The 14,769-nt window shown below is 67.2% G+C and overlaps 2 protein-coding genes across 2 annotated transcripts; both read right to left on the reverse strand.

Annotated features, from left to right (window-relative positions):
* Window positions 1-38: 38 nt before the first annotated feature.
* Window positions 39-2,084, reverse strand: MNEG_1722 (hypothetical protein; the record flags this gene model as incomplete). Its single annotated transcript, XM_014049794.1, has 5 exons — window positions 39-457; window positions 652-758; window positions 1,101-1,235; window positions 1,508-1,582; window positions 1,812-2,084. Coding segments are annotated over 5 exons (1,009 nt in total), but the record flags the coding sequence as incomplete, so codon positions are not given.
* Window positions 2,085-3,068: 984 nt separating this feature from the next.
* Window positions 3,069-10,425, reverse strand: MNEG_1723 (hypothetical protein; the record flags this gene model as incomplete). Its single annotated transcript, XM_014049795.1, has 11 exons — window positions 3,069-3,336; window positions 3,690-3,853; window positions 4,167-4,218; window positions 4,410-4,513; window positions 4,752-6,047; window positions 6,383-6,529; window positions 6,717-6,849; window positions 7,250-7,491; window positions 7,783-7,869; window positions 8,081-9,082; window positions 10,135-10,425. 11 exons carry the CDS (start codon window positions 10,423-10,425, stop codon window positions 3,069-3,071), a joined length of 3,786 nt encoding a protein of 1,261 aa, XP_013905249.1.
* Between the last annotated feature and the right edge of the window lie 4,344 nt (window positions 10,426-14,769).

Consider the following 14,769-nt stretch of genomic DNA (forward strand, 5'->3'; position numbering starts at 1 on the left):
CCACAGGATGTCCCTCACATCAGCCAGCAGCCCCTCACCCCCGGCGCCGCCCCTCAGGAACTGCGTCCCCAGGTAGTAGAACGCCCAGGGGTAGAACAGCCCCCAGAAAGACGTGCCGCCCGCTTCCACCAACGCACCCCATTTGTCACCGCCATCGCCGCCGCCAACACCGCCGGCGGCGGCCGGCCCGGCCTCCTCGCGGCCGCTGAACCCGGCGACTCGCGAGGCGGCGGCGACGAGGCGGGCGAGGGGGGAGGACGCGGCGTCGGCGGCGGTCTCGGGCGTGGACAGCGCCTCCACCATGTTTTTGAATAGGATGGGGACGGCCAGGTTGATCGCGCGCTCCGCCATGACGAGCGCGAAGCAGCCGAGCAGCCGCGCGCGCAGCAGGCCGGTGGGGGGCCAGACGTAGCGGAACGCGCCGAGCGCCATCTGCCAGCGGCCGTCGCCGGGCCGCCTGCGGCGCGCGGAAGGGGCACCGACCCAATCAACGACCGCGGAGCGAGGTCCCTCTGCAAGGAACCTATCAGCCTGCAAATACAACGGGGCCTGGCATATAATCGCCACGCATCAAAACTCAGGCCTCAACATTTGCCCTGTCTATACGACGCTGCTGCAGGTGGCACGGCGACCCCCACCCCCCTCGCTCACCAGCGCTTGCCTCGGGACCCTGCGGCGGCCTCCTCTGCGTCCAGCAGCGGCTCGTAGTGGCCGTCGTATGAGGAGCGCGCCAGCAGCTGGTGCTGCTGCACGACCACCTGCGCACGTGGCGCCAGACGCGAGCAAACCGCGGGATCGGGTGCTGCCTGTCGCAGCATGGCTTCCATGTGTTTGAAACGGCTGCCGGGCGAACGCGCGCCGCAGGCGCGGCGCACGTGCCGCGGCCACCTGCAGCCGCAGCCGCGCCGCGCCTGGACGCGGGCGCGGGGGCTCCGCCGCGCCGCGCATCCCTCCCTCCCTGCACGCTCGCTCGCTCGCTGGCGTGGCGCCGCGCGCCTTTCGACAGTGACACCTTATCCCCCTGGTCTCTACCCACGCCTGCTGCCTTGCGCCCCTGCCCCCCTTCCCCCGCTGTCCCCCAATAACCCCAAAGGCCCCACCTCGCAGACCAGCAGGGCGAGCAGCATCACCAGCTGCAGCCCGTGCAGGCTGACGCGCGCGATGTGCTCCCCATCAAACAGCTCGTCCCCCGCGCCCGGCGCGCCCGCCGCGTCCTGCGCCAGCAGCAGCCCGACCTGGGGGGGGCGAGGGCGGCGCGCGGCGTGGGGGGCCGGCGGCAGGGAGGGCTCCGAGGGTGGGGGTGGGTGTGGGGCTTGGTTCGTGCAGCGGCGACTGCAGGCCTGTTGTGAGGGTTGAGATTGTGGCGCCTGTAGCTGCCCACTTTTCTGTGACAAGCTGCCAGGTACGGCTGGCACCCAGGGTTGAGTAACGGTGTCAGTACAAGGCAGTGGCACACAACTGCTGTCCGCTGGCCGGCTGCCTGCCGGTGTTGGGCGGCTGGGCGCACCTGCGCCATCGTCATCAGCAGCACGCCGCTGAGCCGCAGCCCCAGCTGGGTGCTCCAGCAGCAGGCCAGCACGACCTGCGGCGGCGTCGCAGCGGGCGCGGTGCGTGTGCGGGCCGGCAGGGATGACTCTGGGAGTCGAGGCAGCACCAAGGGCCAAGCTCGGTCCGAAGATTGGCGTTGTCACCCCTGGAGTGCGGCAGTCCCAGGTGCAGTACAACGTCACAACCGCATGGCACGGTCGCTGCTGCTGCATTCACAGGATCGTATATGAGTTCTATGCGCGAGCTGCAAGCCCGGCGCTCACCAGGGTGAAGGAGTAAAGCAGCAGCACACACGCGCCATCGGCATCGACCGCCGAGAGCGTCGGCCAGTGCTGGAACTGCCGCGCCACGATCAGCGTGGCCTGCAGCGCGGCCAAGGCTGCATATGTGCATACCCGTACACATTTGAACGCCTTGAACCGCCTCTCGTCCGCGCTTGTAGTCGGTGCTGCTGACTGCACAGCCCACCGCAGAAGAACGAGAGTGGTGACAAAAGCTGCGGCCGTGCCAGCAGGGAACACAGTGTGCACGTCCATAACGTCGGGTCCACGGAGCCTCGGTCCGAGATGCCGACAAGCCCCCTCCACGAGCTATGACGAGCTCAGGGCACACCCATGTTTGCTCATTGGGTCCAAAACATCACAATAATGGTCGCAGACCGCAGATCATCTGTTGCGCGCGACGGACGGAAATAAAATCTTGCCACACGACGGGGAGGTTGTTGGGTGGCCATGAATGATATCTACAACCGCTAAGTGTGTTGTATCTAGTTGATACACGTCAACGCTGCGGTGGCGTGGTGTTGCACGCAGGCGCGCATGCGCGCGTGCGTGCGGGTGTGCCTACGTGCGTGTGAGCGCGCGGGGATGGGTGCGTGTGTGGGTGTGCGCGCGTACGTGTGCGAGTATGCCCACTATTAGGACTGAAATATACCATCATCATCAGCAGCAGTGGCAACAGCAGTGCTTGCCGCATTCACGGCACGGGCTGCCTGGGCCTGGGTCGTCGGTGGGGTGGGTCGGCTGCTCTCGCCTGTGTGTGCTGCATTTCCGCACCAAGTCAACAGAAGGCGGCTGTGGCCGGACTTCACAGGCGTTTGGGTCGCTACACCTGCGGTTTGTGTGCCTTTGGCCCCATATCATGCCTTGTCACTACAGGGGCCATATGCACTGCAAGCAAGCATCCTCACGCACCATTGCTTCTACAGGATGGCATTGCGCACAGCCGCGTCAGCGTCTCGTGATGACTAGCTCTAATTATGCGATTGAGCTGGATCGCTTGAAGCTGCCGTCCAAGAATGCAGCCTCTGGACGTGGCCTTGCACGTAGGCTGCAGGAATTCAGGTCGTACCAGGTAGGGCAGGGCGACTAGCTGGCATATGTGGCAGGGCGTCAGCACTGCATGCACAATTGCTTACAGTTGGTGGGAGATATGTCACAGCAGTCAAGCAGATTGGTCAGGGGTTCACATCTCATCGGAATGCGTGCCTGCTTCCCAGCCACTCTCCCTACGCAGCGAAATCATTGAATCGGGCCGGCTGTGGAGGCCGCCAAAGGCATCGTCCGCATCGCCATCATCGCCGCCACCACCACCGTCACTGCTGCTGCAGCTGCAGCTTTCACAGCTGCAGCTAATGCTGCTGGTGCAAGAGCAAGCGTCATCATCATCACCGCCCCCATCCTGGTCCCCCACCCCGCCGCGCCGCCTGACCGAGCGCCGACTGGCTGTGCGGCCACCGCCCGCCGCAGGCGCGCCGCTAGCAGAGCCGCCTGCCCTGTCTGCTGCTGCCTGCGCCGCGTGGCGGGCCCTGCGCGCCCGCCAGGCCCGCTGGATGCGTTTGACCATCCCTGCCATCAAGTGCAGCTCCTGCTCCCAGGTCCTGCGCTCGGCAGCACGGATTACGGCACAGATGGCGTTGGGCCGGAAGTCACTGGGTATGGAAATTCTGAGGCACCCCACGTGCAGGGTTGAGGGCTGTTGCTGTCAGCAACACTGCACTCCCGACCGTAAACATAGCTCTCGGCAGCATCCATGCGACCCCAGCCAGCAGGCCTCTCACGCAAGCGGCCAAAGGCTTCTCCTGCACAAGCGTCGGGCCCCACCTTGCCACCAGCACAGCCCTGCACGTGCCCCGCGCCCACCTGGCGTAATCAAACTCCAGGAGGTGGTGCTTGCTCTCCAGGCTGAGCCACAGCTTGTCGTCCTCGGGGTCCGCCACCGCCTTGCCCTCCGCCAGCAGGTTCTCCAGCTGCCGCACGCGCTGGCCGGTGCGCGCCCTCTCCGCCAGGGACTTCCGCACCGCCACCTGGGGCGCGTGCGGTGCAAGGATCAATGAAGGGATGGCGCGCGGGGTGGGAGGTGGGATGCAGGCGTGGAAGCACGCTGACTTTGTTGTGAGGCGGAGTGAGCGCGGGGCACCGGCCTGCCTACTGGGTGTTGCGACGCTCGGCCCACCGCCCCCGCCTTATCAGGCATTGTATGATGGGATCTGCTGATGCAGGGTGGACCGCCTCTCAGCAGCGACTCGCAAGCCGTGCGTCACGCGGATTGACCACTGAATCCCGCCGGGTGCGGGTTCGCGGCCGCCGCGGATGGCGCAGAAAAGGCGGTGCGCGCACCTTGACAACCTCCCGCGCGACGTCCCTCTGCTCTGGCTGCCGCAGGTCCAGCCTGCAGCGCGGGGCCGACGCAGCCGGCAGGGTTGCGTGTCTGGGCAACGCGGGCGCCCAGCTTTGTGCCCTGCCGCGAGCTGGCGTCCACGCGCAGGCCCCGAGCGAGTGTCGAACTGCGGCGGCATGGAGAGGTCCCTCGGGCTGCACATTCCGCGCACATTCGTTGCTCCCTTGGCCCGCGGCCCTCACCTGAAGTGCAGCCCCTCTGGCCGCGCCAGCGTGGCCCACACCAGGTACGGGCCCAGCCGCCGCATCAGCTCCAGCTGCTCGTCCCCCGACAGGAACTCAAACACCTGCCATGATCATTTGACAAAGGGATGCAGCGAAATCGTCGGCAGAGTGGGCCGGGGGCCTTTCGCCCTCACGCAGTCCTGCAGGAGCCCTCAGCAGCGATCGCCAAGGCACGTGCCCAGCACCCTGATCGCGTGCGGTGCTGTGTTGCAGTCTGTCTGCGGCCTACACTCCTGTTCAGTCTTCCGCTGGTGCTTGCTTGCCGCAGCGCACGACCTCGCCCCAGCCGCCCGCGCCCACCTGCACCATGTTTGACCGGTCAACGACCCTGGACCAGAGCGTCACGACAGCGCTGCACCTGTCCTCAGCCACCCCCGGCCCGATCGCCCTCAGCAGCGCCACCAGCTGCGCCGCGCTCACGCGGTCGCCCCAGGCAAACGCCCGCAGCGCTGCGAGGCCCGCCGCGCTGCGCGCCGCCGCCGCCGCCGCGACGTCCGCCGCCGCGCGCCGCAGGTTCTCCCGCGAGCGCGGCGGGAGCAGCGAGAGCAGCTGCGCCCGCAGCGGCGGGGGCAGCAGGGCCGGCGAGCGGTCGCCGCCCTGGGCGCCGGTGGTGTCCGTCAGCAGCCGGGCGGCCACCACTGGAGGCAGCGAATCCATGAGCAGCGCCGCCGCCTGCGGCCCACCGGGCAGCATTTCAGCCAGGCGCGACACCACGACGACCGCCTTGGGATCGCTCACCGCCGCAAACGCGGTGGCGAGCTCGGCCGCGGAGCCGGCGCGCAGCAGGCGCGCGAGGACGGCGTTGGTGCGGCGCGTGGCGGGGTCCACCTGCGCTGCTCCTGCGGCGGGCTGGGCGCCCGGCCCGGAGGCCGACGCGGAGCGGCCTCTCTGCGCCGCCCCGGCGGCGGCGGCGGCCGCGACGGCGTCGCCTGTGACTGAGCCGCGGAGCCCGGCGGCGCTGGAGATGCTCGCGCGCGCAGCCCCCGCTGGGGGGTTGCGCATCAGAGAACTCCGCCTGACCAGGGCGGGGCCCCCGCCACGCGCCCCGCTCCCCGGCCGGCTGCCCGCCATCGCGCCGGCCCTGGAGCCGCCCGCCGCGCCGCCCGCGCCCGCGCCAGAGCCGCCGCCCCCGGCAGTGGCGGCCCTGCTCCCGGTCGGCTCAAAAAGCAGCGCCGAAGGGTCGAGGCCAGTCCCCTCCCACCAGTAGCTGCAGCGGTCGATGCTCCAACCGACCACCGCAGCAGCTTCCGGCCCCTGCGCGCCGCCAGCGGCGCCGGCCGCGTCGCGCCAGGTGACCGGGCTGCCGCCGGCCTCGGCTCCCGTGGCATGCGGGGTGTCGCCGCCGCCGGCGCCAGCGCCGTTGCCGGCGCCGTTGGCGCCGACGCTAGCACCGTTGCTGCCAGCGCCGACGCCGCCGCCGCCCCTGGCACTGGTATTGCCGCTGCCGCCGGCGCTGCCGCCGCCAAAGCCGAGGTAAGAGGCCGCGGCCGTGCTCCTCGCGCGCTTGACCCGCCGCGCCTCCCTGGCCGCCCGCATGGCCTCCTCCTCGCGCCGCGTGCGGCCGCCAGGCAGGTACTCGCGGCGCACCGCCAGCACCTGCGGCCGAGCAGGTTGGCGCGGCAGTGCGCCGCGGGAGTGTCAGTGCTCTTGGGCGGTGCCACAGCGCACCCCCCGCCACTGGCGGAACGTCCGCAGTCTGCGGCGCCTGGAGCACTGCCGCATGCATTGTGGGCGCAAGGAAACCAGTGGAGTGCAAAGAGCCCCCCAGCACTCGCTAGGAGCAGCATTGAACGGGCTTTGACCAACTGAAAAGTCAGTTATCACCACAGGTTACCTCTGCCCTGCTGGAAAAGCACGGCAGCGTGGTCAAGCAGCAGCACACATGGCGCCTGCCACCCCCAACCCGGACGCAGGTGCCGCCCCATCTCCACCTTTTGCAGGTACTCGCTGCGCGCCGCCCGCACGCGCCGCAGCAGGGCCCGGAAGTCTTGGCCCGGCGCGACGGGCTCAAAGGGGCCAGGGGTGGCGTAGCAGACGTAGTCGAGTCGCAGGGTGCCGGCAGGGGGGATGGCGTACGCCTGTGTGTGTGTATGTGCATATGTGTGCGTGTGTGTAAGTGTGTGTGTGTGGGGTTGCGGGTGCTCACACGCAAGCGAGCGTGTTGTGCGTGCAAGTTTGTCAAGGCAAGAGCACCTCTCATGAATGCCAAACCTGTGCGCTGTAACACGGCGGCCAACCACTGGCGCGCGCCCTCCCCCTCCCCACCTGCAGCTTTGTGATGGCGTCGTCCCTGAGGGCCACCCCGTTGAGCGTAGCGTTGCGCCAGCTCACGAAGTAGCGGTTGTCGCGCCAAGCGCTCTCCTGCAGCGCCGCAAGCTGCAGCCTGTGGGCAGCCGCCCTGGTGTCGTTCGCAGTGATGTGGCACGGCGCAATGCATGTGATCAGAATGTCATGAGGATGGGCGGTGCCTGAGACCTGGTTCGTCGCGCAAGCATGCAGCGGCCCCTGTGGTGTCCCCTCCCCCTCCCCCCCCACCCAACACACACGCACGCACGCACTTACGCACGTGCACGCACGCCCGGGTACATACGCGCACATGCACGCACGCGTACATACACGCACATGCACGCGCGCGTGCACACCCACACACTCACACCCTCCCGACACCCCCCCCTTCGCACACACACGCACACGCAACAACAACCCCCCCTCCACCCCCAAAATCGCAAAACCAAAATTACAATGACAAATCACCCACACATCTGCTGTGCGTGGAAAGCGGCAAGCGCCCTGTGCACCTGTCCAGCGGCCGCCCCAGTTTGAGGACGTACCGCCCCGTCAGGTTTGACCGGTCAAGGGCGGTCAGCCACGGCGCCGCCAGCGCCGCGAACGCTGCCTGCTGGAGCGGCTTGAGCGCCGCGGGCATGACTGACGCCCAGAACGCGGGGGGGTCGGCAAGGCGCGCGTACGCGAGCTGCGCAGCGATAATGCGCTGGTCTGACCCCACATCAGGGTCGAAGCAGCTCAGGATCGCCAGCGCCTTGGGGTTGTGGTGGAGTAGAAGGGGTTGGGGTTTGGGGGTTGAGGTTGGAAGCTGGTTTGGGGGGTGGTGCGCTGGCGCGCAGGCACGCCGCGGACGGGTTACCTGAGAGACGAGGTTGTTCGAGTGCCCGTGTCCAACTCTGCTGCGCGGCACTTCAACGCGGTCTGGCTGACGCCCACGACCATTTGTAGCAGTCAAAGGTGACATCATTTGATATGCAACGTCACGAAAACACGACAAATGCGGCGACTGCTGGCCTTGCTGCAAAACACGTAGCCGGCCACCCACCTGGTGTGGGGCCAGCAGCCAGTCTGGCAGCAGCAGCTCCACCAGGCGCAGCCGCCAGGGGTCGTCGGTCTTGGGCTGGCGCATCACCTTTCAAGGTCGTAGGCAAGGGAGTGGGGGCGCTCAGAACGGCCTGTCGGCTCTGATCAAATCGGTCAGGTCAGCAGCCAATAACATGAGAGATGAAGTGTGCAGCAGATGGCCGCCTGTAAGGGGCGCCCCGCTGTCAGAAAGCAACGCAACTCGCAGCGACGCGATTGCGCTGCCGTGGTGGGCAAGCTGGGCGGGGCGCCAAGCCCACCTTGACGGCCCACTGCAGCAGCACGTCCGGCAGCTGCCGGGGCTCCTCCGCCGACACCACAGCCGCCACCTTGACCAGGAACGACACCCGCTGGAACGACCGCCGCCCCTTGGACTTCTTTTTGCCACCCGCCCCGCTGCCGCTGCCACTCCCCTGCCCGCTTTGCGTGCCGCCGCCGGAGCTGGCCGCCGCCGGCGCCCCCGCGTCGGACGACAGCCGGTTGCCGCTACCGCTGCCGCTGCCGTTCGCGCTCTCAGCGATCAGTCCGGAGCGCTGATGGCGCAGCCGGCGCGCCTGCGCCCAGGGCTTCAGCTCCAGAAGCTTCTCGAGCCGCATCGGCCGGCCCCCATCCAATTGCACCTCCACAATCGAGACGGCATCCACCGGCGGGGCCCTGAACCGCTGCACCAGCCCCCTGCCGCCGGCCGCGCGCGCCCCCGCCGCCGATGCTCCGCCGCCGCCGCTGAGCGAGACGCCGGCCGCATCTGCCGCGGTCTGGCGCCTGGAGCTCGGAGGAGTCGCCTGGGGCGGCGAGGCGTTGATTGCATTCGGCTCGGCGCTGCTTGCGGTGACGTTTTCCGCTGGGTTTGATGGGGCATCAGAGCGCGACGCGCGGCGCAGGAGCGCAGTCGTGTAATCTATTGTAGTCCGGCGCCTGGGCATCCAAGCGTCCACCGCCGCCGCTGCTACTGGTCCCGCGGCTGCTTGCGCCGTCGCTGCCTGCGCCGCCGCCGCTGCGTACGCGGCCTCTTGCTGCTGCTGGAAGTTCTGGAGCCGCGATCTTAGATCTAGCAGCTCCCAGATCACGTGCTCTGCCGCGGGGTGGGACAGATCCAGGCTGTACCTGCCTGCTGGGCTGTTCAGGTTCAGCCCTGCCGCCCGCTCTGTGATCACCAGGGCCGCACCCGCGGACGGCGCTGCGCCCCCGGCCGCCCCGGAAGCCGGAGCCGCTTCGCCGGGCGAGGCTGGCGGCTTGGCGACGGCGTCGTGCAGCGTCGCCACCTGGGAGGGGTTTCACATGCACGTGAATGGCAGGGATGACTGCGTGTTTTGCAAGTGTGTGGTGCTGGTACAGCCTGGACGCCGACCATTCCGCCAAACCAACGTTTGCAATCAAGATATCTTGTCAGCACGTCCCACAACCAAGTCAGCCATCCACCCATCCACCCATCCACCCAACCCGGCACCCCCCTCCCCACCTGGGGTGCGACCAAAAGGCCCTGCGTGGAGTCTGACATCCCGGCCCTAAATCCCTTGTCGCCCGCCACCAGGCTGCAGCCGCGCACGCTGACGTGCAGCGGCAGCGCGCACTCCGCCGCCTGCACCTGCGCCCCGCCGCCGCCGCTGGCGCCGGCGCCGCCGCCGCCCCAACCGCCGCCTAAGCTCCTCAAAGCGCCGGCTGGGCCGCCGCCGCCGCCGCTCGGCCAGCCGCCGTGCGAGGCTGCCAACGCCGCCCCAGCCCTGTCTTCGCAGCCCGCTGCCGCCGGCGCGATGTGCGCAACCGCATGGCAGCCCGCGAGCGCGCGCAGCAAGCACTGTGCGCCGGATGCACCCAGTGGGTTGCCATCGAGCACCAAGGCGCGCCGCGCCAGCACGCCGTCTTGGAGCCACCTCCTCGGCTGCAGCGCGCCGCGCCTCCCCGGCCTCGAGCCATGGCTGTCGTTTCTGAGTTCACCACCCCTGCTGTTGGTGCTGCTGCCGCTGCTGCTGCTACTGCTGCTACTGCTGCTACTGCTGCTGTCGGTGCTGCTGCTGCTGCTGCCGCTGCTTCTACTGCTCTCGCTGCCCTCCAACGCTCGCAGTTCGTCCACCAAGCGGCCAGCCCACAACCCGTCGTCCTCGCAATGCATCGCGTCGGCCGCGGCGACCGCCGCCACCAGCCGCCTTGCGCACAGCGCGGCGCCGCCCTCAAGAAGGTTCTGGGACAGGTCGACAAGCCGCCAGCCGCAGCCCCCGCGATCACCACCACCACCACCGCCGCCATTACCACCGCCTCCGCGGCTGAAGCTGCTGCCGCTGCCGCCGCAGCGCGTTGCCAGGGCGTCGAGTATTACCGCGCCGTCCGGGTCCGTCAGCCCAGTGTTGCAGGGCCGCAGCCGCCGCAGGGGCAGCGCGGCGTTGGCCAGCAGGGAGCACTCGAGCGCAAGCGCCGTGGCCCGGCCGCACGCGTTCCACCCCAGGTCGAGCTCGTGGAGTGAAGCGTTGGTGCGCAGCGCGCGGCAGACGGCGGCGGTGCCGGGGTCGCGCACCGTGCAGCGGGGGAGCAGCAGCGTCTGGCAGTGCAGGTAAGGGGCAGCCGGGACGACGTATGCGGGAGGGGCAAATGCGTCAAGCTGACAAAACATGTTGAGCTGGGCAGAATACGTGAAGGCAAGCAGGCGTGTTGTGATGAAGAGCACACAGACCACCATTACTGCACAACCGCCCGGTAACGGTCGAAGGCATGCACAGACAGGCAGCACGTAGAGACGCAACATGCGCACAACGAGCACAGCGCCACCCACCCTCAGGTGTTCGTTGGCAGCCAGTGCCTCAGCCAGCAGCGCCGCCCCTTTGTCGCCCAGTTGCACCCCTTCCAGCCGCAGCCGCCGCAGCCGGACAGGGTTGGGCGCACCTCTCTCTCCTGTGATGGCCCCCGCAGGCCCCGCCGCCGCCTCCATCGCCGCCCCCTGATCCGCGGACCCTGCCGATGCGGAACGAGCCGCCGGCAAGAAGCTGCACAGCAGCTGCGCAAGCGGCTGGCAGCAACGCCAGGTCAGCGCAGAGTTTGCCGACAGGTCCAGCTCTCGGATGTGCTTTGCTGCCGCGCTAGAGACCACCAGGTGTGCCAGCTCAGCCACACTGGCATCAGTCAGTAGGTTGCCTGGCGGGGAGTCAGTTGCGGGTAGGTGCCATTGGTGCGGTTGCGGCACGCCACAAGAGCCACAAGGGTGCGGCAGCGCAATGTATGACCTCGTTCTGCATCGACCGCACGTTTTGAGTGCATTACTCAGCTGCCGCCGCAAGAAGTGGTCAGATAGAGCTTAGGGACTGGCCACCCACCACCCACGCACCTTCCAGCAAAACCTTGCGCAGCCACGGGGCCGCGTCCAGAGCGGACCCAACTCGTGAAACGTGCTGCGGCCGCAACCCTGTGTGACCCAGCTGCAAAGCAGTGCAGCCACGGGGGATCGGAGCGCCGCCCATAGCGCCGCCTGCCGTCGCGCCGTGCGGGCGTCCCCTCTCTCTCGCGTTATTCCCACCAACGCCGCCGCCGCCGCCGCTGCTACCGCTGCTGCGGCGGCTTTTGGTCCAGCTGCTTTGAGCTTCAGAGGTGTCCCGCGACAAGTCGACTCCCTCTGCCTCTTCCTGGTCTGCGCGGCGCCCTTGCTGGTCACAAGCAAGCGGCGAGCTGCCGACACCCTCTGCTTTGTTGGTGCCGAGGCCACTGCTGCGTTCGCCGCCGTTTCCTGCAACGCCCTCGGCCCCCAGCCACGCGTCGTCGTTTGGCAGGCAGGCTCGGCCAACGGTCGGGCCGAAGCCTGGCGACGCCTGCAGCCTTGAAAGCGCCGATTGAATCAGCTCCCTCTGCGGTGGTTTGAGGTGGTGGCCGGGCCGTGGATGTCAGGCATGGATCAAGGCTTTCAGATGCGGTCATATGCGGTGGCCAAGCAGTGCGGCCTCAGCTGGCGCACCACCGAGGCTGCATCACACAAAGAAAGCCCCTTGCAGCATGGGCTGATCAGCACCCAGACCATGTTTAACATGGATAATCAAAACAACCCCGTGGCTTCTGCAACCTAATTGGGCTAACACATCCAGCCGCACTCACCTGGCACCGCAGCGCCTTCGCTTCCATCGACAACTCCCCGATGCGCGCCGCTGCCTGGCAGCCCAGCCGCTGCTCCCGCCTGGACAAGTCCTCATCCAGCCTGCGCCGCTCAGCCGCCCCCAGATCTTCTACACATGGCGCAGCTGGCGTGCTGACTGCCTCTGTCGCAATTGGCGAAGAGGCTGCGGCGGCCGAGGCACGTGGCGGCTGCAAAACTTCATCACGGCCGCCTGGCACATGGGGTGGTGGTGGCGAGGCGAGGCCCCTGCAGGCCTGCGTGGCCGCCCTTTGAGCCGTACGCTGAGGCCGAGTGGCGCCTGAATGTGCCTTCTTTGCCCCTGTTCCAAGTGGCAATGCCAATGTCGTCGACTCTGCTGCTGCTGCTGCTGCTGCTGCTGCTGCTGCTGCTGCTGCTGCTGCTGCTGCTGCTGCCCTGGCCTGTTCATATGTGTAGCAAACCTCCTCCTCACTCATTGGATACCCTTCGTTCCAAGGGGATTTTGCAATCACTGCCCCCGTCACTGCGTGCTGTCGCCCATGCTCTGCCAGTGCTGCGCAGGGCTGCTGCTGCGGCACAAGAGGCTGCTCAGCGTCCACCCGCTGCCGCCCTGAAAGGCAACCCAGGCGCACGCTCAGAGGGACAAAGCCGTCACCTTCACTGCTGCCCGCAACGCCCCAGCCGTGTTTTCCGCCGTCTGGTCCGCGCCCAAACACCAGCTCCCGCAGCTCTTGCTTCAGCCGCGCCTCCTGTACAGCGCTGGGGCGTGACGAGACGCCCTCGGACTGCCACTGCTGCGACCGCAGACAGGGCCGGGCCTGCTGGCTGCCGCTGATTGCAGGCGGCAGCGATGCAGCTTCGACCGATGCTGCTGGCCGGGCCGTTGATGGGCGGCGCGTGCCTGCCGTATCGTGCTCTGTGCCCCAAGCGGGCCGCGGCCTGCTGGGGGCAGGTGCTGCTGTCATGGGGCGGCGCCGCAAGTGGTGGCCAGTCTCAGCAGCATCCGCTCCCATCGGGGCTGGCGCCGCCGCGGCAGTCGCGCCGCTGTCCGCTACCAGCTGCTCACCGCCCCCCCTGCAGGTCAGCGGGCGAGCCTGCCCAGACGCGGCCGACCACGGCCGTGGCAGCGGTGGGTTGAAGGGGCGGGACGGTGTGGCGGCAGCCGCCAGGCTGGTGCCGACCCATGCCGCCTTGCTTCTGGCCGGGCGCTCGCCGTCGTGGCCCCATCCTTCAAGCGGCTCTCGGTGGGTGCGCCTGGAGCCGCTTGCAGCACCATACTCCTCAGGGCCCCTCATATGCCAGCAAAACAAAATGTCTACAGGCCGTCCATGGCGCTACTGCAGCGAGCAGCACAGAGTGCGATCACTGCAGCGCCCGCGCCTGGCACGGCTTCAGCGCTTGACCATCGTCCGTGCACGCCAAAGCGGGGCGCGGGCGATGAGCTGTGTGTAGAGACAACAGGAGCCTATCCTTGGTGGCTCGTGATTCATAACTTGTCGAAAAAAGTTTGAACAACGGGACTGGGACACTGCTCTGTCAGATTCGACGAGCTGCAACGCCTCTTCTTCATCTACCGTACGATGTCATTCTTTCTCGTACACATATAACTTGCGAAACCACCGTTGAGATCAGATCTACCTATGGTGACAGGTGAGTGTCAGCACCACGATTACCTAATGGTCTCATCGTACTTAGCCATGATGATGTTTTACTGTGAGCAAGGAAATTCACCAAGGGGGCTGTGGGCCAGCCTTGGTGCGCGCAGCTGCCATACATCAGGGGCCGCTGTTTGTCATTGGAGCCCCGCCACGTCCAGACAGACCGCACTTTGTGTGATTACGGCATGGCCCAACCTATTGCTTCATATCTGATTGTTTACACAGGCTTCATGCAGATGCCCTTATCATATGTTGGAGTACATTGCCTAACCTGCTTGGGTGATGTCGTGTCACAATCCGCATGTGACTCCATTGCCTCTGCCGCACTGCCATGCAATTTGCATTTTCTCAGCCACACACTACAAAAGCTGTGTTGTAACATGGCGCGCACCAGAAACGTAACCTTATCACACCTGCGCAGCAGCCGTCTCCTATGCGGCCCTGGTAGCACCAATACGCTCACTGCATAGAACAGGATACACTCCACTGAGAATAATGGAACCGTTGGTGAGAAAAAGGTCCTGCACTGTCAAAAGCTGCAGCAGTGCCCGCTGCTGAAGTATCAATTATCTTCGGCCCCACTGGGCCGGGTCGCCTGGCAGGCGTCGCGTGTTGCGCACAGCAGCGCCCGGTGTGCTGAGCTGACTGGGCTCGCGCCCGCACTGGCAATGCCGCCGGTGCACGGCCAGCCTTTGCGGACCGACGCACGCACCTCAGCCTGCCGTCCTGCTTCTGGAAATGCGCCGCCTGATGCGCTTGGGCGCGGGCAGCAGCGCCATCGTCACTGACGGCTTTGCCGCCATCCATCCATGGGGACGCTGACCGGGCCCCTCACACAGTGGCACTGGGGGGCACAGCGCTCAATTGGTCGAGCTGCCCCACGCCGCCCTACCCGCGGCGCAGAAACGACTTGTTTGAGCAACCCATGCACATGAACCCGGACGCCGCCGAGGCGCCGCCCTCCATGCCCACAATGAAGGGCTGGCTGCACTCCTCGCAGATGTCGCATATGGAGTGGCGGGGCACGTCTTTTGAGAGCATGGGGCAGAAGTTGTAGGGGTTGAGGCCGCGCCAAAGGGTGTCAGGCAGGTCAGACCTTGAGCTTGCCTGGGTGCACCTAGGGTGGTGGTGGAGGGCGGGAGTGATGAGGCCGATGCGACGAGCGTGAAGTGCGTGTGTTTGACAGGCACCATTGCTTCCCCCAAGCGCTCCCAAGAAGCGG

Source organism: Monoraphidium neglectum, assembly GCF_000611645.1.
Source record: "Monoraphidium neglectum strain SAG 48.87 unplaced genomic scaffold scaffold00179, whole genome shotgun sequence".
In the NCBI taxonomy this organism is placed as follows: domain Eukaryota; kingdom Viridiplantae; phylum Chlorophyta; class Chlorophyceae; order Sphaeropleales; family Selenastraceae; genus Monoraphidium; species Monoraphidium neglectum.